This window comes from Eumetopias jubatus, unplaced genomic scaffold (assembly GCF_037043125.1).
Source record: "Eumetopias jubatus isolate StellerSeaLion01/CBP00866 unplaced genomic scaffold, mEumJub1_p1.0 scaffold_8, whole genome shotgun sequence".
NCBI classification, from domain to species: Eukaryota; Metazoa; Chordata; class Mammalia; order Carnivora; family Otariidae; genus Eumetopias; species Eumetopias jubatus.
The window spans coordinates 136,591,737-136,617,402 of record NW_028274814.1 but is presented as its reverse complement, the minus strand read 5'-3'; the positions used below and the strand labels follow the sequence as shown (position 1 = coordinate 136,617,402).

The following is a 25,666-nucleotide window of genomic DNA, read 5'->3' as shown; positions in this document are numbered from 1 at the left end:
GGGTGATGACGATGGTAATAATGATGGTGGTAATGATGATGGTGGCCATGTTGGGCGATACTGATCACGATATTGATCATCATCATCACATTGATGATGTTGATGCTCCACTAGTATGGAGACTAGTGGTCGAGGACTAAGGGGACACCATTTGGCCACTCACTCCCTGGACCCTCCGTGAAGGTTTCGGGGGACCTGAGTGGACCCTGTCCCACTTGCACTGAGGTTTTCTACCCGCTGAGGACAGGCATCAGTCAGAATTAATGGAGCCTGCTGGAGTGTTCCCCCACGGGCCATCAGATCCCCCACCAGCTTCCCCAGGAGGACCATGCAGAGATTTCTGGAGGCTTTGAAATCTGGAGGGGCTGGCCAGTCACATGCAGTGGTGGCCTGAGGGAGTGTGGAGATCATCCAGATGTTCATTCACCTCCTTGGTTTACAGATGGGAAAATGGAGGCCTGAGGAGGCAGGGGTCTTGCCTGAGTTGGGACCAGAGCCCAGGTTTGGTAGGCCCATTTCTCACACTGTGTTCTGCAAGCAGTTATTGCTACCTGTGGCTCTCTGCTCCAAGAGGAGGAATAGGCAGTCAATATGCAGTTGGGCACAGTGCTTAAAGCATGGGCTTTGGAGACAGACATCATGGGTTCAGATCCTGTCTGTGGAGCCTGGGCAAGTTACTCAACTCCATTTGTTTGTCTGTATACTAGAGATAACAATAATATCTACTTCACAGAGATAGTGTGAGAATTAAATGAGGTAACGGGCATAAAGCATTTGAACATAGCCTGGTACATAGGACACTCTATGTGAGCTTTACACGCTGTTCCTGTGATGATGGTGGTGATGATGATGATGATGGTGGTGGTGTTGATGGTGGTGATGTTGTTGATGGTGGTGGTGGTGGTGCTGATGGTGGTGATGATGATGGTGGTAAATGGTGGTGATGATGGTGGTAATGGTGGTGATGATGATGATGGTGGTGGTGATGATGATCGTGGTGGTGGTGTTGATGGTGGTGATGATGATGGTGGTAATGGTGGTGATGATGATGGTGATGATGAGGGTGAGGACAAGGATGTTGGTGACCACGTTGGTGATGATGATGGAATGGTAATAATGATGGTGGTAATGATGATGGTGGCAATGTTGGGCGATACTGATCACGATATTGATCATCATCATCATGTTGATGATGTTGATGCTCATGATAATGTCGATGATAATATTGTTGTTCAGTATATGAAAAGGGTGAACTTTTGTCTTTTTCCAGCAGTTGCCAGGATCAAAAGTGGCTGGGAAATGGGGTGTTCTGGCTCACTGACTATTCAGATAAACCATACGCATATGTCCATATCCCCATAGAGATATACAGACACGTGTGCCACTCACAGATGACCATTCACCAAGAATGCACAATAAAAATTATGAGAGACAGAAGGCTCTCCTTTGTTCCGTGAAACCTACTGCAGGGCTGGCAAAGAGGCTGCCACATTCTGCCAGAGCAGACACCAATAATCGATCACAGCCCCCTCCAGACAGCAATTTCCACTTTAAGTGAAACCCATTTCCCTCGCTGGGCCCTTTCATTGCAGGTGCTGAGCTGGTATGGGGCTGTGCAGAGGCTGGGGTTGGAGTCTTGGGGGAGTGAGCACCCCATCCTACAGATCTGACAGACTTTGTTGTTTACTGTGATAAGCACAGAGGATGGAGTCTCAGCAAAGCATACTCAGAGAACATGGCTTCCACAATCTCACTAGTTCTTCACGGGAAATGGACCCAGGTTATGGGAAGCCCTGCGTGGAGCCGACCGAGCCTCTCATACCCTTAACTGCTTCATCCTGAAGCTGCTGCTGGTTATGAAAAGCCCTTCAGCAAACCCAGCATCTTAGGCAGCCTGTCCCCTTCTCTGCAGCCATGCAGAGAGCAACCTTGGATCCCCGTGTGGTCAGCTTAATGCTGGCGGGGGGCTTGCTGTAGCCAGGCTGAGGTGCCTCGGATGGTTCTGAAAGGCTCCGGGCAAGGCTGAGGATAAATCCGTGTTTTCTTGATGATTTGCATCTTGACAGAATCTGAAGTAACTCCAGGTACACTCATGGATGTGCACGGTTAGAAGGGACTCGAAGGGGCCTCCAGGGGAGCCCCCATGCTCTACAGATGACCAGCTCTCTCTGTTGCCCTCCCCCAACCCATACACACCTCCGCTTTGGTCCATGTCGCCCTGCATTTATGTTTCCCAGTGTCTCCTCCTGGAATGTGGGCTCTGCAAGGGCAGTGTCTATGACCTGGTCTGCTCCATTCCCTGGAAGCCAGTGCCGGGCCTGGCACAGAACGTGGAAAACATCTGTTGAGTAAAAGGGTGGATGGATGAGTTCCAGCAGTTACTTCTTCCAGGAAGCCTTCCCTGCTGTCCATGTTACCTGTGAGCATCCCTTCTTCAGAGCGCCTGTGACACTGGGTTGCAATGACCCATGTGACTTCATTTAGGGTTGGGTCCAGAGCTAGTGTTGGTGGGTAGTGAGTGACCATTATAAGTCCCAGGGATACCAGGAAAGGCCTCCCAGAGCCTCCAAATTCTGGGGGGGGGTGGTTTATAGGTGAGGAAGCTGAGGCCTGACAAGGGAAAAGGCTAGTCTGAGGACATCTGGTGTAGGCCAATGGCAGAGTAAGTTTGGGGCACTTGGACCCAGGGAGGTCAGTCTCTAGCCAGGTCACCCAGCTGAGAAACCGCAGGGCCTGTATCCAACCCCAGGCAGCCATGGGGTCCCGGCCACGGGCCAGGCCCCCAGCAGCCTGTCTGAACAAAGTGGGAAGAGTTCCTTAGCTGGGGAGTCATAGAGGAAGCTGCAGAGACCCTTTCCTTTATTCAAATCCCCCACTAGCTGCTACCAGCTCATCTGTGCCAGACCCTGTGAATGCCAGGGGCTCAAAGCACACGGCCCATCCATACAGCTGAGAGAGGACATCCCTCAGGCTGAGCCCAGCACTCCGCTAATCACTTCGAGCTGCTGTCATTCTCAACCCTTCCCCCCCCCCCCGACCACACCACAACATCACTCACTTTTTGGTTCCTCAAACTTGCCAGCTCCTTCCTACCCCAGGGCCTTTGCACAGTCTGTTTCCCCTGCCTCTTTTCATTTAGCTAAGCCTATGCATCCCCCAGCTCACGAGACCCTTATGCTGGCCTCCTGGTCTGAATTACTTGGGCCTGTTTATGCTCCTTCTGCTGAGGGGGCAGGCCAGGGGCGAGGAGGGGGCATTTCGTCCCTTTTAAATGCTTCAACTCATTTAGCCTTAATTGCTTTGTTTTCATAGACATTTGCTAAGGAAAAGGACCAAATTATAGCTTGAATTGGGTCTTACTAATTTTAATTAAAAGCTCTCGTTTATAATCAGGACCAGGCCCCAAACGAGGAGCAAACCGCCCTCAAATGGCTTGTTTAAATAACTAAGACCCTCTTGATAATCACTGTTTAGTCTGAACCAGCAGTGCACATCACCCCTTCTATGTGTACTTAATTTTTTAGACTATTTATTCAAGTCGTTTATTCCACTTGCAAGTTCCAACTCGGGCCTTTTCCAGAATGCTATAATTAAAACTCTTGAGGGAAATAACTTTTTTGTTTTGGCCACAGAATATCAAATATATTATTATTTTCTTCCTTTTTTATGCAAAGGAAAAAAATGACAACCTGTGGGCATCGGAGATCACAAATGTATGTAATGAATATAAATAGCCACTTCCTGAATTTTATATCCCCAGCGCCTACTTGTCAGTCACTGAAATCAGGTAGATTACAGGGCACACTATTAGGCATTTTAACAAAACTCCTAATAACACACCCAGCGATCTGTTTAGCTTAACATCAGAAATTCAAAAAAAAAAAAAAAAGTCTTGAAACCAATTGGCCTTCTTAGGGAATAAAGTCTACAACCTTATTAAATCATTATTGCACACTTTATTGAAACTCCAGATAAAAATCTGCTTTTGGGGAGGCCAGGAAAGGCAGGAGAAGGTGGGCTGGGTGGGGAGGGGAAATTCTTCTTCAAGTCTTAAAACGTGCAATTATGCATGCTAATGTGTGCCTCACTGAAGATGAAAGCCCTCTAGTCTAGCAGACCAGCAGGCAGGAGGAAGTCAGATGTGACTTAAAATTCCAAGTTGCTGTCAGCTAGCAATTAGACAGCATTGCTTGCAACTGGGCCCAGCTCTGCTGCAGAGTTTGGGCTTCTTGGAATTTTCCTTTTTAGATGGAGAAATGAAAATGAAAAGTGAAAATGTCATACCATTGGCTTTTAAGCATCGGAGAGGCAAGTTAGCCTCCCCGAGCCTTAGTGTACCCATCTGTAAAATGGATCCACTGGACTAGATTCAGTTTAGCATTGAGAATGTTCGCTGAGCGCTGACTCTGTGCCAGGCTTGGTGCTGAGGCCAAGACATGTTTTCCTGACCTCTCTGGCCAGTGGGAGAGTCGGACTGGGAAAGATGTGAACATAACACAGCGTGGGAAGTGCAGCAGTGGAAACGCAGACCGCACTGGGGGCAAAGAAGAGAGAGTATAGATCTCTGTCTTGGGAGGGAAGAAATTAGAGAGGCTCCCCCCAGAGAGGTGTCGATCCAGGCTAAGTTAGGAAAGCGGGTGTCCCTCCCAGCCCTGACCGTCCGTGGAGCCATCTACAGCATGGGTGCAGAGGCCTTTTTTGGGCTCAGCCGACTCAGTAAGTCCAGTAAGTGACTTAACCTTCCAGAGGCCTGGTTCCTGATCCAACCAGTCAGAGCAATGGCACCTGCCGGGCAGGGGTGCATTTGAGCGGACAGAGGTGGGTAGGAGGAGGGAGGGCCGTTCTGCCGCAGACGGGAGGGTGTGGAAGGCAGCCCAGGGCCTGCACGTGGTGCTTTCCTTTTCCTCAAAATCCCCGTTTCTCCTGGGGTTAGAGGGTCTCTCCCCTGCCCCCACGCCCGTAGCCCCAGCCCCTGCCCCGGGCGATAGGCCCCTCTCTGCCCCTCCCTGTGGGCTCTCCTCCTCTTGGCCGCTTCTTATTACAGTGGCTGTATTTGTTTTTCCATCTGAGGAATGCTAACCAGAAAAAACCATTATTTCTAAGAAAATAAACTGCGGGCCTGTCGGCCTTTGGATGCTACTGAAAGGGATGGTGGCCTTCCCCCAAGGCCTTGAGACAAAGAGGGCCAGAGGGCTTGTGTGTGCGGGCAAGGTCACGGGGCCTTGGAGGGGCTCCGAGGGGGTCCTCCAGATGGGCCAGGGCTACAGTCCTGGGAGGAGAGAGTCTAAGAGCCCAGTCAGCCAGCCGGCTTGGACTCTGGCCTGGCGAATAACAACTCTAATATCAATCACTCCCTACTCCCTTCTGGGGCTCCAGGATGTACTTCTTTCTCCGGGAGCCACCATCCTCCTTTCTGGGCCTCCTGCCCCTTGTGCCAGGGGGTGTAGAGCTAGGCGCAGGTCCGTGGAGGTCTAGGTGCCAGCCCTGTGTGACCTGGGGCAGATCTGTGGGCCTCTCGGGCCCTAGCGGGCTGACTACAGAGTTCAGGGCTAGAGCTAGGAGATCCCAGATCCCTTTGGCTCCCGTGGTGGGCAGCTCCTTCTTCAGCATGCTCCTTGCCACAGTGGTGCCTAATGCTGGCTTAGTCTCTGGGGGTGGCAGACGGGCTCAGGCTGGACTCTTAGGTGACTTACCTGTCCCTTCCCACTGGCAGCCCCGTAGACGGGCCTGCGCCTGGCTGGTGTGTTGGCAGGGGAGGCTCTCCTCATATGAGATGAGTTCGTCTGTATCTGGGTCATGATCCCCCATCAGGCCTGTCGCTCCTTGTGGCCAGGGTCTGTGCTGAGCATGAGGGGCCAGCCTGGGGAAGGTGTAGGTACCGGAGGGAAGGAGGCAGGGAGGCAGCTTGATCCTCAGCAAGGCCTGTGGGCCCTGACTTCCTGGGTCACTGAGACTGGGAAATTCTCCAGAGGATTGTGTCAAATTTAGAAGGGCAGAGTCTGGAACCAGCCTGCCTTCCAGTATCGGCTTTGCCTCTTACTAGATGGGTGATCTCTGAGCTCTCCGAGCACCAGTTTCTTTTTCTGTGGTAAGGGAAGTTCGGCCTTCCCGCTTGGGCCATGGTGAGGGGTAAGCCACCAGCAACTGAGACGCCGTCTGGTGGGGAGTTGTCACTGCCATGGCCGTGTGTGTTGGAGAGAGACTGCACCGGGGATTTGGAGAGAGAAAGAAGAAAAGCAGACTGCACCAGGCCAGCTCAGGCCTGCCCATGGCCTGAGCCCACGGGGCGGCCCCCGAGGTTCGAGTCTTGGGTTCAAGTTGTTGTCTGTCCCTGGCTTGCTGATAAGATTAGCACCTCAGATCCTGTCTCTGGGCTCGGTTACCCCTTATAAAATCCAGTGGGGACATAGGAGGAGCTCTTGGGGGTGCCAGCTTACCCATTCTGAGTGGCGGCTCAGGCTTTCTGGCAGCTACATGTTTCTGACTGTCCCCCTCTTGAGTTCAGAGGTGGTTGGGCCTGGGCAGCAGCCTCTCGGAGCTCGCAGCTTGGGGGGTCGGGGGGTTTGGGCTTCTCCCCGGCCTTTTGCTAAGGGACTGGAGAATGACCATGCCTCTAATTGGCAGAGGGGAGAGGTGGGGGCCTCAAATCTGAGTTGGCAGCCTGGGGCACCTCCTCACTTCCATCTAGAACATTCTGACAGATCAGCTTTCCCTTGACCAGGTTACTCTGATGTCCTTAAGCTTGATGTCAGAGTCTGGGAACAGCCCCCAGCAAAAGGTTCAGGGTGTTTTTGAGGGAGAAAAGGAATAATCACTGGGTCCTTTTCCTTTGGTTTGGTGGGAAAATTCCGCCTGGGGCTTGGGAGGCACACACCCAACCATGAGCCCACACCAGGCAGGTGGCATTTGAGGTCAATTCAGAAGGAGCATCCTGTGGTTTCCCTGCAACCAGGCAGAGGCCCAGTGACCCAGCCAGTGCAACAGATGAGAGCAGTGATGGTATTAACTTTTTAAAAATTGTAAACAACTGGGGAGCCTGGGTGGCTCAGTTGGTGAAGCGTCCGACTCTTGATTTTGGCTCAGGTGATGATCTCAGGATCGTGAGATTGAGCCCAGCGTCGGGCTCTGTGCTGGGCTGGGAGCCTGCTTAGAAGTCTCTCTCTCTCCCTCTCCCAACCCCTGCTTGCGCATGCTCACGCTCTCTCTCTCTCTCTCTCTCTCTCTCTCTCTCTCAAATATATATGTATATAGTAAACAACTTTATTGAGATATAATTCACATACCATGCAATTCATCTACACGTGGGGAGGGGGGGTCAGTCGACAGAGGAGGCTATGCTTATGATGATTATTCATTTGTTCGGTGTTGAGCAGACTCTTGTTGAGCACGCTCTGCTACATCTGAAGCTTACACTGAACAGAACACAGTTCTTGCCCCCACAGAACCCACAGCCCCAAAGGACAGATACATAGCAAACAAGAGTAACGGGTGGTGTCCATTCATGGGGCTCTGGGGCCCAGAGAGTGAGGAGGAGTCTTGTCTGCCAGGGGATCAACAGAGGTTGCAGGTAGGAGACGATGCTGGGGCTCAGCCTGCAGACGGACAGAGGCGTCTATGAAGAGGAAGGAGCCCCAGGCGAGGGAACAGCATGAGCAAAAGTGTGGTGGCCTAAAGTTGCACCAGTCCCTGGGGGAGGTCAGCAAGCAGCTCGGACCCCATGGTCGCTTTGGATCACGAGGTGGGCCGTGGGGAGGGCCGTGGGGAGGGCGTTCTCACCCTCTGGCTGAGCCATGGTCATTGTGCGCGGTTAGGAATGAAAAAGTATATAGATGTGTGTTGGTTTTGCGTGACCTTTGACCTTTCCCATAATTAACTGCTGGGCCTACTTCTGGCATTGTCTCTGCAGAAGGGAAACCTGATCAATGGATGCCAGGGGTCCACAGAGAGCCGGGTCTCATTACTCAATCATTACAAACCCAGAGCTTAACCCTGTGCCACCGGAGACAGGAGGCTTAATCCTTCCTGCTAGGCGGCCCTGCAAAACTACCTTCCCTCGAGCGTAATTAGCCAACAAACCGGATTAAGATTTATTCACCAATAAGGACTCAACTTCCTAAGCCATACATCTCTCCCAGAATGGTTGCCTGATCTGAGGAGTGCACGGTTTTTCCTAAAGCCCCCAGACAAAGGAGAAGACGGGCTAGCGCGCAGCCAGGGAACGGGTCTTTGTTAGAGCATTCGGTCTCTACTGTCTGCAAGGAATGTCAAGAAAAATGCCAATTTCAAGGGGAAATGAGAAGGCGTTTTTCAGTAATGATCTCTGAAAGTGGAGAGCAGGGAGCTTTAAAAAAAAAAAAAAGTCCTCATTTTGAGAACCTTTGCAGTCAGTCCTGATTTTTAGGAAAGTGCCCTGAGATAGTATGAAAATAAAATGAGAAGGAGCTCTGACACATCGCAATGCAATCTTTTAGAACCTAGGCACCACAGAATAAATATATATTTTATGGTGCAACTAGAATCAATTTTGAATTAAATTAAAAAAAAAAAACCAAACTCATCCCATTCGAGTTCCAAACCACTACTGTTGGCACACAACCACAGCTGGGGGATTGCGTGTGCACGCTGCCTTTAATATAGGAAAAATGAAACTGTGCGTGCTTTTAAAAATCCCATAATGAGCCATTCCTGTGCTGCTTTTCTCTGCTCTGTGAGATGTTAGGAGCTGTTTTCTGTTGAGAACTGAGTTGTCATAACCAAAAAAAAAAACATCCAAGCTAGAGAAGGAGCAGGGATGGCTAGGGTGAGCTGTTGGACTTGTCATCCCCGGCACTCTGGTAGAGCGTACTCCTTCCGCTCGTACGAACCTTCCTGGTCACCATCCCTCAACCTCAAGGGTAGGTATACACCTTGGAAATAAAAATAATGAGGCACGTGACATCTCCTTCCCACTTTCCTCCTTAATAACTTTTTGGACCATGACACACGTTTATTTTTTTATTTTTGAAAGATTTTATTTATTCATTTGAGACAGAGAGACACAGAGAGAGAGAGATAGCATGAGCAGGGGAGAGGGAGAAGCAGGCTCCCCGCCAAGCCAGAAGCCAGACATGGGGCTCGATCCCAGGACCCCAGGATCATGACCGGAGCCGAAGACAGACGCTTAACCATCTGAGCCACCCAGCCGCCCCGCATGACGCATTTTTTAAAGAGTATTCATCTCAGGCGCCTGCGTGGCTCAGCTGGTTAAGCAACTGCCTTCGGCTCAGGTCATGATCCCGGAGTCCCGGGATCGAGTCCCGCATCGGGCTCCCTGCTCAATGGGGAGTCTGCTTCTCCCTCTGACCCTTCCCCCTCTCACGTGCTCTCTCTCTCAAATAAATAAAGTATTCATCTCATGCACCCTAAGAACATGGCTCCAACAGGTATAAAATCTGCCTTTGAACACAACCACTGCCTAGGGGCTGGGAGCCTAGGTGCTCAGCCATGCTGTGCCTCAGCCTTCACATCAGCAAAATGGGAGTAGCACTAACTCTGGTTCTCACACAGCTTCCTCCCTCCAGCCTCTGCCGTGGTCATCACACGGCTGTCTTCTTCTGTGCGTCTGTGTGTTTTGCCATGGTGTTCTCCTCTCAGTTCTAACATTCTCTTCTGTGTGTATCCAAATTTCCGTCTTCTTATAAGGACACCAGTCATTAGATTAGGGCCCATTTTATTCCAGCATGACCTCATCTTAACTTGCTTACATCTGCAAAGATCCTATTTCCAAATCAGGTCACATTCACAGATACCAGGGGTTAGGGCACCAGTACATCTTTGGGAATGACACAATTCAACCCACAATAGTCCTTCAAGAATAAATATCCAGAGAGCTTGGCTCTGTCCCCCTCCGTTCCTTCACCCTCTCCCTACCCCATTCGCCTATTCCTCATTCTCTGGCTTTAACAGTCCTTAAAAAGTGGTCCCAGCCTGCCGGGCATCTCAGAGGCGCATGGGGCCTCCTCCAGGACTGGTGGCTCATGGACACGTTTTTTAACAGAAAGAAATCCAGTTGCTTTGGCAGAGACTTTTTTTGGTTGATTTGTTTGTGTGTTTATTTCTTATGTATTAAAGGAGGAGGCTCCCATGATAAAAAACAACAACAACAGCAAAAATTCGACACACAGACACAGAAATCAGGGGAGGGGGGTTAGTTGTGAGCCGATGCTGCAGGCTGGCCTAGGACGCCTGTGGTAGCACGTCACGCCTGGGGACTGGAGAGGAACTGATGGTTCTTTTTTTTTTTCTTTAGGATTTTATTTATTTATTTGACAGAGAGAGACACAGCGAGAGAGGGAACACAGGCAGGGGGAGTGGGAGAGGGAGAAGCAGGCCTCCCGTGGAGCAGGGAGCCCGATGTGGGACTGGATCCCAGGACCCTAGAACCTGAGCCGAAGGCAGACACCTAACGACTGAGCCACCCAGGCGCCCCAGAACTGATGGTTCTAAGAGATGCTTGGATCTGGGGGAAGTCCTTTGGAGATAAATTAAGGGAAGAGGTATGAGCAGTGAATATTCCTGCACTCTTCTGCCTACTGGCATCTACTGTGGCCAACACTATGGGGTGTCACGGGAAGGAAAAGGCTAGAGTTGTTTTATCGATTACTCAGCAATTTATAATGCCTTCTGGGTATGGTGACCAAATAGGTTATTATTTTGAGAGTGAGAAGTGTGCTGTCAATAATTACACCCAGACAACAGCATAAAGTGGAACTGTGCCAAGCAAATTGGAGCATATGATTATCCGAACCAGGGGAAGAGACATTTTTCTTAGACCTTAGCACCATTGAAACTAGCTTAGTTGCATTTTATGGATGTGGCGACTCTGTATTTCCTTCTTTGCTTTGGCTTCTGGGAAGTTCAGAATCATATTTGTGGCCAACTTTTTGAAATTGTGCTGGAATTACCAAGTGTATTTGTACACTTTCACCAGCTTTCTCTTATTCTTCGATCCTCATTTCTTTTTCTTCTTCCTAACATCTTACTTTTTTTAATCTTATTGTCTGTATTTTGTAAGATGTTTAGATGGATCATGTTTGAAGAAGTTGATGGGTGGATGAATACGTATGTAAATGGAGAGATGGGTGAATGGATGGATAGATGGATGATGAGTGGGTAGGGGTGTGTGTGTGTGTGTGTGTGTGTGTGTGTGTGTGTGTGTGTGTGTGTAGATGGGTGGGTGTTTGAATCAATGAACAGACGGATGGGTGGTTAGACATTTGGATGGATGGATGAGTGAATGGATGTCAGATGGATGGATGTTTAGATGTTTAGATGAATGAAAAGATGAGTGCCTGGCTGAATATTTAGATGGGTGGATGCATATTTAAATACATGGGTAGATATTTGGCTGGATAAATGGACAGATGAATAATAGGTGATTGGATAAATGGAAGGATGGTCAACTGACTGGATATTTAGATGAATAGAGTTTAGCATGAACAGACATATGGAAGGAGAAATTGATAAATGGGTGTTTGGATGATTAGATAATACCTCCTGAGCACACAGCGTAGATGGCCAAGGGTGTAATAATGTGTGTAAAGTAATTTGCCAATGCCTGGCAGGTCATGGGTACTCTAAGTTATTAGAAAGGACACACGTGTTTGAGACTTAAAGACCTCTCTGTTCTGATCCTTGCCCTGCCGTTTACTATATGACCTTGAGCAATTACCTATCCTCTCTGCACTTTAGTTTGTTCACCCATAAAATGAAGTTAAAATACCCACTCCAGAGGGTTGCTGTGAAACTTAAGTCAGCTGGTGTGTGTTTTAGTAAATATCTGCGTAATTCCTTCTGAGGTACAACTCGAGAGAGAGAGAGAGAATTCTTTTACCCAAGCTCGGAGTAAAAGTGCTTCCCCTCAGTATCACAGATCCAACCTAGGTCATGTGCCCACCCTGGGACCAGGAGCTGCTACTACATATGCTGTTTGTGTTAGATGACCAGGCTCCACCCCAGAGTTGGGACCAGGCCATCTTCTCCTGAGCCACGTGTTTACATGAAGAAAAGGAGGGAGGGAATGGTCTGGGGCTGCTGGTTCAGATTGGACGAGAGATGATGCCCATGCTGAGCAGGTGGCGGAATAGGTGACCAATGAGCAGACTGTAACCATGTTAAGGGTGTAGAAAAACCATGCTTTGGTAGCTGATTCGATGTCTGTGGAGAGACGGAAGGATAACAGTATTCACAGGGACAAAGAACCCAAGGCAAGTGCAGGTTGATGAATTAAAGTCAGGCCATGTTGCCTTTGGAGTGTCTGGGAGATTCGGGGGGGAAAGTAGTCAGATTGGTTTATCTGGGGCTTTGGCAAAAGGTCAGGGCTACAGAGAATGAGAAGTAATCAATATCTCGGTCTTCACAAACCTGTGTGCCCTTTCAAACGTAAAATCTTATATCCTCTTTCAGTGTTATTTAAAATGTTTAAGTGTATTAAATATAATGATTAAAAACAATTCAGATGACTTGCAGAACTGAGCCGGCTTCCCAGCTGATGCTGATGGCCACTGCAGGCAGGTTAGGTAGAAGCTTCTGTCTCTTGCACCTTTGGAGAGTCAGGCTACTTTGTTTTTCCCTCATCATGGCTGGATGGGTGGGCACAAGAAGTGGACTGCACAGCCCAGGCTGTTTTTCTGGCATTTTTGTGCTGCTGTTTTCACTGAAGTTATCCCCTCTACTGGCTGCGTCCCTGGCAGGCAGATGTCTAGACAGTGCTTGGTCACCTCCGGAGCTGGGGAGCTCACTACCTCCCGAGAGGGCCTGTTTTTCAGTGGACATTCCTACCTGCGAACTCTAATTGGCCCCCATGGGTTTCCTCCACTGTGTGTAGCTCTGCCCTCAGGACCAGCATGGAAGGAGCATGGAGCTGCGTGTCTCTCTGCCAGCTCCCCAGGCCTTTAAGGGAGCAGCCAGGCTTGCCTTCAGTCCCCCTCTCTTCTTCGGGCCAGCGCTCATAGCTGGAACCGGGCTTCAAACCTCCCTCTTTGACCCCAGAGGGGAGGGACTGATTTTTCCTGTGAGGCACTTCCGGTTGTGCTTAGTTCAGACACTTCCCGTTCCACTGAGTACGGTACTTCCGGTTCCCCCGGGCGGGCACTTCCCCTCCCTCTTCCCGCCCTCCCTGGGTTGTCTGTGGAGGTCAGGGTGGGTGTGGACTGAGACAGCGAGCCCCGGGAGTGGTTGGGCCGGGGTTACCGAGTCCCGAGGCAATGCTGGGGGTTCTCCCTGGGCCCCGGCACCCCCTGCTCACTGCTCCCAGTGATGTGGCGGCCTGGGCCCCCTGGAGCTCCCAAGCTAGGCTGCCTGGTTCAAATCCTCCTCATACCACTTCCGAGGTGTGTGACCTTGGGCAGGGGTCTGGCCTCCCTGTGCCCCGCTTTCTTCAGTGCCCTTGTAAGGTTGGAGTAAGGATGACAGTGCCCACCTCCCTGAGTTCCTGTGGGGTGTGAGGACAGAATGACATACGGGGTTGCCTCCGGACTTGGGTATAGAAGCCGCTCCTTGGATGTTAACTAGGCGCGTTCCTATTACTCTCTGAGGTCTCTCAAATCTTTGGAGCTCAAGAACTGATAGCCCTTTGACCCCTGATGGGAAATGTTTTAAAAAGATTTAAAACAGCAGAAAAGGTGACCTTTACAAAGGCTACTGGCCATTGTTTATGAGACAGAAGCCTTTGTTATAACAAGTCATCTGGAGCCCTAGAAGTTCAGGCTTCAGGCGCTGCTGCGGAAGGAAACTAGGCGGAGTATATGGACTTAGACTTATCTCTCCTTCCAGAGGTTTTGTTTTTCGGTGATATGCAAGGTTCATTTTGCACAGTACTCCCCACTTCACAAAGTCATGAGCTCTCCACCCCTGGGAGGCTTTCACATAAGCTGAAGAGAGCCGGTTTCGGGGGAGGGGGTTAGACAGGGCCCCCACATGCTGCTATTGTCGAGAGGCTTTTGAGGGAGGCAGAACTGGGTGTGAATCCTGCCTGCTTCGCTGTGGTGAGAGCATCCTGCGCTGCCCCGTAAGAAGGTGGCCGGCCTTATTGCAGCGCCAGGCTCTTCATCTTTGTCATCTTTGGGGCCCCAGCCCCCAGCAAGGACTTCCCTGAACACCTATTGAGTTATCCCCGAAACAGTCATGCCCTAGGGTGGCTTCAGTGGTAGCAGGGAGAGAGGACCCCCAGGCCCCTCCTCTGATCCCTCTCCCGGCCCTCATTTTGCAGACATCGACGAGTGTGAGAATGACTACTACAACGGGGGCTGCGTGCACGAGTGCATCAACATCCCAGGGAACTACAGGTGCACCTGCTTTGACGGCTTCATGCTGGCCCACGACGGACACAACTGCCTGGGTGAGTGATGCGGCCGCGCCCTGCCCGCTGGGCCTCAGCTGCAGCACACGGTGCTGGGGACGGTGGGAAGGCTCATCCTCTTTCAGTTTCTTGTATTATTTTGCTGGGGCCTCCAGAACAAAATGGCCCAGACTGGCCGGCTTAAACAACGGGAATTTATTTTCTTACAGTTCTGGAGGCTAGAAGGCCGAGGGCAAGATGTTGGTAGGTGTGAGGCCTCTTTCTGAGGCTCTCCCTTTGGCTCACAGCTGGCCACCTTCTAGCTGTGTGCTCACACAGTCCTCTCCCTGGGCCTCCATGGAGCTGGTTTCTCGTGCGCTCTCTTTTTCTCTCTGCGCCTGTATGTGTGTGTGTGTGTGTGTGTGTCCCCGTCATAATCTCCCCTTCTTATAAGGACACCAGTCTTATTGGAGTGAGCCCCCTCCCAACAACCCATTTTTAACCCAGTTACCACTTGAAAGGCCCTGTCTCCAGATAAGTCATGTTCTGAGGTCCTGGGGGTCAGGGCTTCAACACCTGGATTTGGGGAACACAGTGCAGCCCCTCACAAGGATTCTCATATGCCTCCAGATTCTCATGGTTCAAGTACATAGATTTAAGCCAGTTGTATGAAATTTAGAAGAGTAACGCAAGCTTGCTGGATCAAATTGGGAGCACGCAGGAGAAGAAGGAGAGAAATTGGAAAGCAACGTCATTGTGCTGGTGTGTCTCCTCGCAGCACCCCCTGCCCCCAGGTGTGGTTTCCTGGGGGTGGCAATCAGTGGTCCCCGTCCTCCACCCCCACCCCGCCCCGGTTATCACCATTTTGCCAGCCGTCTCATACTGTGAGAAGTGATTCGTGAGCCAGAGTGACAAACTCAGGGCTATAACGATGTGACAAACTCAGTGGCCGAAACACCAGAAATCTGTTCTCTCCCAGGCTGGAGGCCAGACATCTGAAGTCAAGCTGTCAGCAGAGTCGGTTCCCTCAGAGGGCTTCCAGGGAGAATCTGACCCAGGCCTCTCGCCTGGCTTCTGATAGCTTCCGGCATTCTGTGCTTGTAGATCGTGGGCTCCCCGTGCTTTCATGTGGCCTGTGCTCTGTGCAGGTCTGTGTCTGCGTCCAAATTTCCCTCTTCTACAAGGGCACAGTCCCCTAGTCCTGTGACACCCGTGCAAAGACCCTATCTCCAAGAGAGGTTACAGGTCCACAGAGACTGGGTCTTTAGGACTTCAGCATCTTTGGGGGGACATAATTCATAACAGAGGTGGTTTGCCGTCTGCAGCAGGAGGACCATCTCATGGCGAGAGCACAGGGTCTCAGAGCAGATGTTCCTGTCCCGCAGGCCCTCCTCTGCCGCTGGCTGCTGAGTGACGCAGGGCCCCGCAGCTAGAGCCAAGGAGGCAAGACCGTGGACTGGGCGGAAGCGTGGCTGTGGATCCGTTATCCATGTCTCAGGGGCTCAGTCCCTCATTGGTAAAGGGAGGGTACGAAGAGCAGCTTCGTCCCGGGCTCTCGTGAGCAGTGACCAAGACGGTGTCCTGCTGCTGAGAGGTGCGCCTGGCACAGCATTCCCCTCCTAGTGGCCGTCACTCCCATCACAACCCCTGAGCCTTCTTCGCCCGCTGTCAAAGCCGGGTGATTGTGCTGCCTACTTCACCAACTTGTGCGCGAGGACAGAGTGACACGGTGAGCGAAGTGACTGGCATTTAGCCAGTTGCCAATCGTCACCAAACAGGGCATTACTGTTACTCTGGGTGACTCAGCCTGCCTTTTGTGGTGGGACATTTAGACTGTTTGTTTATTTTGTTTGTTCTATTCCTACCGTCAGACTCCTGAGGTGTTGATTCTGGGCATAGATTTATTTTTTCTTAATTTCCTAATTGTTTCCTTTAACCATTCTTCCTGGAAGTGGAATGACTGGGGCAGAAGGTCATGAAGATGTTTGTATGGCTTTCGGTGCGGGACTTCGTGAAAGGGCTCGGCAGACCTTGCCTGTCGGGGCCTGGAGTGGCAAGTGCGGCGTCCCGAGTATTCTGGAACTCTTCCCCCCAGCGGTGGATTGGCCTTAGATTTCCCTGCCTGTTTTTGTTTAGTGCACGTTGGATCTCAGACAGACTCGTTATGGGAAACAGACCTGTGAACATGTAATTACACCCAAAATAAGTGCTGAAATGGAGGTCTGGACAGCAGGCTGCCGGACCCCAGAGGGGCCTGTGAAGAGCCACCCCTGCACCGGCTGAGGGTGGGGCTGGAAGTGGGGTGGCTCCCCAGGGGACTTCAGAGAGGAGGTAGCCTGGAGCAGATTCTGCAAAGGTTGGGGAGCAGCTGGCTGGGACGAGGGCACGGCCTGTGCAGAGAGCCGCGGGGTTGGAGGGGGCTCCTGGGGGCTGGGCTCAGGGCGGATGCAGAGGTGGGCAGGGCATTTGGTTAGATTGTAAAGATTGGGGCTGTGCCGTAGGACCTTTATTGTGCCAGACACCAAGTGAAGTCTCGTCCGAGCGTTATCTCATTTAATCCTCCCAAAGCACAAGCCCTGAGTTTTACCAGTTGTTTGCCACTGTTTCAGATGACATCAGGAGTTCACTTCAGTAACTGATTAGTCTGGGAAGGCAGAGCTGATATCCCCATGAGGCAACAGGCAGTAGCACCCAGTGGCCCAGACAGGCCCTGGGAACCGCCCATTCTGTGCTCCAGTCCTGGCTCTGCCACTTATCAGCTGTGTGACCTTTGGCCAGTCACTTCACCTCCGTGCCTAGTTTCCTCACCTGTAAAATGGAATTCATAGTCCCTATCTCATGAGGATTGAATGAGATAGTGGCTATAGAGCATCCAGCAGAATGCCTGGCATCGAGCACTCACAATGTCATGGGCATCGATCTTGCTCACCGACTTTCAGAAAGAAATGCATTGGGGTGGGCCTGTGGAGGCCAGAGCCGGCCCTCAGCACTCCTGGGACTGTGTGCTGACCCACGGGGCTCCCCTCTGCTAATAGCACCCTTACCTGTGTGGAACCACCTGCTCCTAAATACCCTTGTTCTGGATGTTGGCAGGTATACCCAGTGCCTCCTGACTAATGGCAGAGTCTGGCTGGGTTTATTTTTATTTTTACAACGGATTCTTTTTACACTGATTAATTTGAAGAACTGGGTAAGACTCCCCCCACCCCCACCTCCAAGCACAGATTGCAACTTCATACGGCTCTAACTCACACATATGGCAACAGAGAAAAGGCTTTCTCTGTTGCTCCTCTGCTTTTAGCTGAGGGCAGAACCTTCCCAACAGACTTGTTTTTGTTTGGGCTTTTTCCTTCTCAAGACAAAACTCTAGCTCTAGAGACGTCAGCCCTTGGTTCCAACCATTTCCATCCCACACTGACCACATGACCTCCCGGAGCCTCACATCCCTCCTCCATAACATGCGGTGGGAGATAAAGTGCCTGATAGGGCGTCTGTGTTGGCAGAAACACAGAATGCTGGAAGAGGAAGCCAGGCTTGGAATTTGAAGATTTAGGCTCAAGCTCTGGCACCACTGCTCATGAATCAGTGGTTTGGGACCGGTTCCTCAAACCCTCCAAGCAGGTTCCCCTAACTGCAACATGGGTCAGTAATCCCTGTCTTGGAGGGTCAACGTGATGGTTAAGTAAGAAAGCAGGTACCGGGATCTTCATGGACAGATGTCACATTTTGCTCAGGTGCTGGATACTGTCATAGTGTTGTGGAGGTTTCACTCAGGCAGCCTGCCGTCCTCATCCAGCCTGCAAACACGTTTGGCTTATTCTCCCAGTGTTTTTGTAATCATCACCATCGTCGTAATCCTCATTGAATGATTTGTCAACGTTTAAAAATCAAGGGAGGCTGGTGATGGGTATTAAAGAGGGCACATTCTGCGTGGAGCACTGGGTGTTATGCACAAACAATGAATCATGGAACACTACATCAAAAACTGATGGTGTAATGTATGGTGATTAACATAACAATAAAAAATTAAAAAAAATAAAAATAAAAATCAAGGGAGGGTTCTAGAGGGGAGGGGGGTGGGGGGAGGGGTTAGCCTGGTGATGGGTATTAAGGAGGGCACGTTCTGGATGGAGCACCGGGTGTTATACACAAACGATGAATCATGGAACACTACATCACAAACTCATGATGTAATGTATGGTGATTAACATCACATGATAAAAAAAATCAAGGGATGTCACAGAATAGATCACATACTAGGCCACAAAACAAGCCTCAACAAATTCTAAAAGTTCGAAGACATACATGCATCTTTTCTGACCACAGTGCTATTAAACTAGAAGTCAACCACAAGGAAAAAAATCTGAAAAGACCACAAATACATGGAGATTAAATAAAATGCTACTACACGGGGCGCCTGGGTGGCTCAGGCGTTAAGCGTCTGCCTTCGGCTCAGGTCATGATCCCAGGGTCCTGGGATCGAGCCCCGCATCGGGCTCCCTGCTCCGCGGGAAGCCTGCTTCTCCCTCTCCCGCTCCCCCTGCTTGTGTTCCCTCTCTCGCTGTGTCTCTCTCTGTCAAATAAATAAAATCTTTTAAAAAATAAATAATTAATTAATTAAAAAAAATAAAAGGCTACTACACAATGAATGGGTCACCCCGGAAATAAAAGGAGAAATAAAAAAGTACATGGAAACAAATGAAAATGAAAACACAATGGTTCAAAGCCTCTGGGATATCAGCCAAAGCAGTTGTAAGAGGGAAGTTTGTAGTACTACAGGCCTCCCTCAAGAAGCAAGAAAAATCTCATATGAGCAACCTAACCTTATACTTAAAGGAGCTAGGGAAAGGACAACAAACAAAACCCAAAACCAGCAGAAGGAAGGAAATAATAAAGATTAGAGCAGAAATAAATGAAATAGAAACTAAAAAAAAAAAAAAAAAAAAAAAAACAGAAAACAATAGAATGGATCAATGAAACCAGGAGCTGGTTCTTTGAAAAGATAATAAAATTGATAAACTTCTAGCCAGACTTATCAAGAGAAAAAGAGAAAGGACCCAAATAAATGAAATCACAAATGAGAGAGGAAAAATGATAACACATACCACAGAATACAAACAATTATAAGAGAATATTAGGAAAACTTATATGCCAACAAATTGGATAACCTGGAAGAAATGGATAAATTCCCAGAAACATATAAATTACCAAAACTGAAGCAGGAAGAAATAGAAAACGTGAACAGACCCATTACCAACAATGAAATTGAATCAGTAATCAAAAAACTGCCGACAAACAAAAGTCCAGGACCAGATAGTCTCACAGGCGAATTCTACCAAACTTTTAAAGAAGATAAAGAATACCTGTTCTTCTCAAACTTTTCCAAAAAATAGAAGAGGAAGGAAAACTTCCAAATTCATTCTGTGAAGCCAGTATTATACTGAAACCCAAACCAGATAAAGACACCACAAAAAAAGATTACTACAGGCCACTATCTCTCATGCACATAGATGCAAAAATCCTCATCAAAATACTAGCAAACCAAATCCAACAATACATTAAAAAATATATCTTTCACCATGATCAAGTGGGATTTATTCCCAAGATGCAAGGGTAGTTCACTATTCATAAATCAATCAACATGATACATCACATCAATAAGAGAAAGTGTAAGAACCGTATGATCATTTCAATAGACACAGAAAAAGCATTTGACAAAGTACAACATCCATTCATGATAAAATCCCTCAACAAAGGCTTAGAGGGAACATACTTCAACATAATAAAGGCTGTGTATGAAAAACCCACAGCTCACGTCATCCTCAGTGGGGAAGAATGGAGAGCCTTTCACCTGAGATCAGGAATAAGACAAGGATGTCCACTCTCACCACTTTTATTCCACTTAGTACTGGAAATCCTAGCCACAGCAATCAGACAACAAAAAAGAAATAAAAGGAATCCAAACTGGTAAGGAAGAAGTAAAACTCACTATTTGCAGGTAACGTGATACTCTATATAGAAAACCCTAAAGACTCCACCAAAAAACTGTTAGAATTGGTAAATGAACTGAGTAAAGCCACAGAATACAAAATCAATCGACAGAAATCTGTTGCATTTCTATACACGAATAATGAAGCAGCAGAAAGAGAAATTCAGAAAACAATCCCATTTACAATTGCACCAAAAATAATAAGATACCTAGGAATAAACCTAACCAAAGAGGTGAAAGACCTGTACTCTGAATACTATAAAACACTAATGAAAGAAATTGAAGACAACACAAAGAGATGGAAAGACATCCCATGCTCATGAATTGGAAGAGCAAATATTGTCAAAATGTCTGTACTACCCAAAGCAATCTACAGATTTAATGCAATCCCCTATCGAAACACCAACAGCATTTTTCACAGAATTAGAACAAAAAAAATCCTAAAATTTTACGGAATCATAAAAACCCCTAATAGCCAAAGCAGTCTTGAAAAAGAAAAGCAAACCTGGAGGCATCACAATTCCAGACTTCAAGTTATATTACAAAGCTGTAGGAATCAAAACAGTATGGTACTGGCACAAATATAGACACGTAGATCAATGGAACAGAATAGAAAATCCAGAAATAAACCCATAATTATGTGGTCAATTAATCTTTGACAAAGCAGGAAAGAATATCCAATGGGAAAAAAAAAAATGGTGCTGGGAAAACTGGACAGCTACAAGCAAAAAAATGGAACTGGACCACTTTTTACACTCTACACAAAAACAAACTCAAGATGGATTAAAGACCTAAATGTGAGACCTAAAATCATAAAAATCCTAGAAAAGCACAGGCAATAATTTCTCTGACATCAGCCATAGCAACTTTTTTCTGGATAGGTCCCCTCAGGCAAGGGAAACAAAAGCAAAAATAAACTATTGGGACTACATCAAAATAAAAAGCTTCTGCACAGTGAAGGAAACAATCAACAAAACTATAAGGCATCCTACGGAACGGGAGAAGATATTTGCAAATGACATATCTGATAAAGGGTTAGCATCCAAAGTGTATAAAGAACCTGTACAACTCAACACCCAAAAAGCAAATGATCCAATTTAAAAATGGGCAGAAGACATGGATAGGCATTTTTTCCAAAGAAGACACACAGATGGCCAAGAGACGCATGAAAAGATGCTCCACATCACTCATCATCAGGGACATGCAAATCAAAATCACAATGAGACATCACCTCACACCTGTCAGAATGGCTAAAATCAACAACACAAGAAACAACAGGTGTTGGCGAGGATGTGGAAAAAGGGGAGCCCTCGTGCACTGTTGGTAGGAAGGCAAACTGGTGCAGCCACTGTGGAAAACAGTATGGGGGTTCATCAAAAAGTTAAAAATAGAACTACCCTACGATCCAGCAATCAGACTACAGGGTATTTACCCAAAGACTATGAAAACACTAATGTTTATAGCACCTCCATGTTTATAGCAGCATTGTTTGCAATAGCCAAAATATGGAAGCAGCCCAAATGTCCGTCAGCTGATGAATGGATAAAGGGGATGTGCTGTATATACACAATGGAATACTACTCAGCCGTTAATAAGAATGATGTCTTGCCATTTGCAATGATAGAGATGGAGCTAGAGTATTACGCTAAGTGAAATAAGCCAGTCAGAGGAGGACAAATACCGTATGATTTCACTCATATGTGAAACTTAAGAAACAAAACAAACAAGCAAAGGAAAAGAGAGAGAGAGAGAGAGAAACCAAGAAACAGACTCAGAACTATAGAGAACAAACTGATGGTTATCAGCGGGCAGGTGGGTGGCGTGGTGGGAGAAACAGATGACAGGGATTAAGAAGTACATTTGTTGTGATGAGCACCAGGTGATTAAAATAAAAACTTAAATAAATAAATATGACTTGAAAAAAAGCAAGGGATGTCACATAAAGATCAGCATTTCCAGCATTGTTCCCTCTCGGCCACAGTCACCCGGCCCCTGACACGGTGGGCCTTGGCAGGAGTGCAGAATGGGGGCCTATATACCGCATATTCGTGGCCAAGTATGTAAGAGTGACAAAGCTTCAAAGCTAAAATACATTCCATCTCTTCTGCCTTGACAAATACTCCTTCCTAATGACCTGGAGGGCTAGACTGGAATTTCGAATCTAGGATTCCTTGGAGTTTTGTGTCAGAAAGCAGTCGTGTGGGCGGTGCCCGCTCCCAGGCCTTCTCCGCATGTCTGGCTCTACCCTACACCACAGGGAGCCTGAAGACACCCTAACCTGAATGTTCAAGCTCTGGCCGTTTGCTCCCAAACCGCCTTTCCTTTCTCCAGCCACTTGGTCCTAAGTGTCCTCTATCCCTCTGAGAACAGACTTGGGGCCGTTTGGACAGAATTTTAGGGTCTCAAATACCCAGGGTGTGGTCTAGAAGGGCAGGTCTGTGCTCCAGATGTACATGATCCCCTGTGGACTCCTTCCTCCACAGGGAGGGCTACAGCCACAGGAGAGGTAGAGCAGGGACCCCCAAAGCATGGCCCCCAGGCAGGGGCACCTCTCACCCACGTCTCAGTGTAGGGCTAGGGCAACTGACAGGAGCTGTGCCGCAGCTGCCCCCTTTGGAGGGGGCATGTACTTCCTGTTGGCTACAATCCTCACCATGCCCTGTTGCTCACAATCAGCAGCTGTGGGCATTTAATTACCTGCTTGGTCTCAGTGGGAATCATGTTCATGCTTCCCAGTGAAGCTTCCGGCACAGGGCCTGCCCCCAGTGGGTGCTTAGTGGCCGTGGAGGCTGACAGAGTTGTTGGAAGGTTCTTTGTTCTCTGCTGCCTTGTGCAGTCCTGACCGTTTCTGATCCGTCACCGTGAGCCCCACTCACAACCCATCACCCACCGGGGACAGTGAAGCCTGTTCACATCTCCTGTTTTTTGGTCTCCAGGAGTCCAGGTCAGGAGTCTTGTCCAGCTGTAACATTCCTCTCTCAACCACTACTGAATTCCTCAGGGATGATGGCTGGACTAAATCCTGATCAGCAAAGTGGGAAAAGCATTCTAAGTTAATTAGAGAAAGAGGCTGATGGCTTGGGGGTTACTTTCTTGCCCGAGTTTTCACAGTTGAACCTTTTCTTTTGAGCACATGAGGTTATTTTCTTGTGGAGATGGCTTGCCTGGGAGGGTGGCCAAATCTGTCCTCTGGGGAGCAAAACCCTCTCTCTATTTGACATCTTTATTGAGGAATTTCTCAAATATAACAGAAAATGACACCAGAGGGAATTGAAACCATGATGAGATCCTTGCTCAACCCCAAATGACTGCTTTTAGCATTGTAATTACTTGAAATAGCAGTAGTTCTGTTTGAAAAATATTATTCCAAACTCCATGCAATTGGACATAAGAGCAATATTTAGGCTAATAGAATAAGATTTTTTTTCATCTTAAATTAAAACCAGCAGTGGATAATTTTTCCCGTCTCCACAAAGCAAGGGTCCTTTTTCTCTAAAGCCATTAGTTCACTTAGCCAGATGTTTTCTTCGACCCCAGTCTTTACCTTGACTTACTGAAAAATATGTTTCTCAAGTTGCTCACAGTTTGAATTTTGAACTTGCTTCTCAGCACTTTTTTTCCCCGATGAAGAGAAGTCATCTGTAGCCAGGTTCTGCAGAAAAGTTGTTTTACTAACAAGATGGCTACTTTCCCGTTAATGCTCATTAAGCACCTACTGTGAGCCTGGCCTTGTGGTAGGCAGGCAGTTCCACTTGGGCAAGATGAGGGAACTGTGCTGGAGTCTCTGCCACACGCCCAGAGTTGTGCAAGATGCTGTGTTCACGTTCTATCAGTCAGTCCTCACAGCGTCCACATGGCAGAAGCCATTCGGGGCCCCTTTTTATGAATGAGGAAACCAAGGCTCAGAGAGGGAAAGTGGCCTGCACAAGGCCACCCAGCCAGTAAGTGGCAGTGCTGAGACCATTTGCCAGCTCAAGCCTGTAAGTCACTGACCACCCCCCTGCCCCACGGTGCCCAGAACGGCACAAGCTCGGGGAGGCTGGCCAGGTTCAGGGTGGGGCTGGCTTCCTTCCCTGGGGTGTTAGGGATGCACCCCTTGCACATTGGGGAGTCACAGAGGACATCCAGAAATCCCGGCCTCTGCCAAGCCAGGCAGGTGGGTAGCGTGCTGGGGGGCAAGAGGGAGCCCCTGGCTCCAGAGAGTTCCCCCCAAGGGCACCTCCTCCCCAAAGCGTGTACTGCCTCCTCTGGCCAAGGCAGGAGCCTGCTGCCCCCATGTAGGAGCTTTGTGTCACCCTTGAACTTCCCTCAGGGTGTGGCCTTACCCCGTGTGACTGTGCAGAGTCTTGTTCTTCCAGAACTCTCTCTCTCATGGCCTCCCAGTGCATCTGCTCACTGGCTCATGACACCCCGTCCCCAGGGCCCTGTCAGCCTTCCCCCCTCACCTCTCACCTGTGCCAACCCGTGCCCTCTGGCCCAGCCTTCCCAACCCATGGAGTCCTTCGGCATGTCCCTGCTGTTCACAGCTACTCCCTTACCCCTCCCCCAGCGAGGACCCGGTGAGGTCCTCCTTGTCACTCACCTGCCTCTGCCCTGGAGTCTTCTGGGAGCACGTCGCATGCACCACTGCTGTGGCTCTCTCTCCTGCCCCTGGAAACAGAAGTTGCCTTCTTTATGCCCCTGCCTTCCTCCTCGGAGCCTGGTGCAATGTCTGGCATATCATAAGCGTACGATAAATATTTGTAGGATGAAAATATAAGCAAATCTGTAAGGGTGCCTCATCACCTGGGCCCTGTCCCTCCACAGACCACCGTGCTGAGCTCCTGGCGAAGATCAAGGGGCGTCTCTGTCAGGACTCCTAGGAGCATAGAAAGACAGAAATGTTCCCCACTGGGAGGCCAGGTAGAAGGCTGTGACAGCCATGACACCAAAGCCTTCCACCTCGCGGTCACCTGTTTTTATTCCAAAAAATTGTGCAGAGCGCCTGCCGTGGGCCAGACGCGGTTTCAAGTGCTGAAGAAACCAGGGAGTGGTGACCGAAGGCAACGACGTGCACACGCGTGTGAACCTCCACGGGGTGGGTGGGGACAGTAAACACGCCGACGTGTAACTCAGGAAGGGAAGTGCAGTCGGGGCAGCTCCAGTGGAAAATAATAAAATGACTCGATGGAAAATGACGGGGACAAGGCTGGTGTGCCGGATGGAGTAGTGTTCTAGGCCCTGGCACTGCACGAGAAACCACCCCGCCCTCCGTGACACAAACTCCCATTTTAGTCAGCTTTTGGCTTCCACGGGGCAGGAGTTCAGCTGGGGCATGGCAGGGACAGCTCATCTGCTCCACCGTGTCTGGGGCCCTCGCT

At 49.1% G+C, this 25,666-nt stretch overlaps 1 protein-coding gene across 2 annotated transcripts in view; it reads left to right on the top strand.

Moving 5' to 3' along the window:
- The window catches only part of SCUBE1 (signal peptide, CUB domain and EGF like domain containing 1), a 138,906-nt gene that overhangs the window by 7,105 nt on the left and 106,135 nt on the right, over positions 1-25,666 (top strand). For both annotated transcript variants that reach the window (XM_028115512.2, XM_028115511.2), the window contains exon 3: positions 14,249-14,377. In XM_028115512.2, the coding sequence (XP_027971313.1) occupies positions 14,249-14,377 (129 nt within the window). The remainder of the gene's footprint in view (positions 1-14,248; positions 14,378-25,666) is intronic.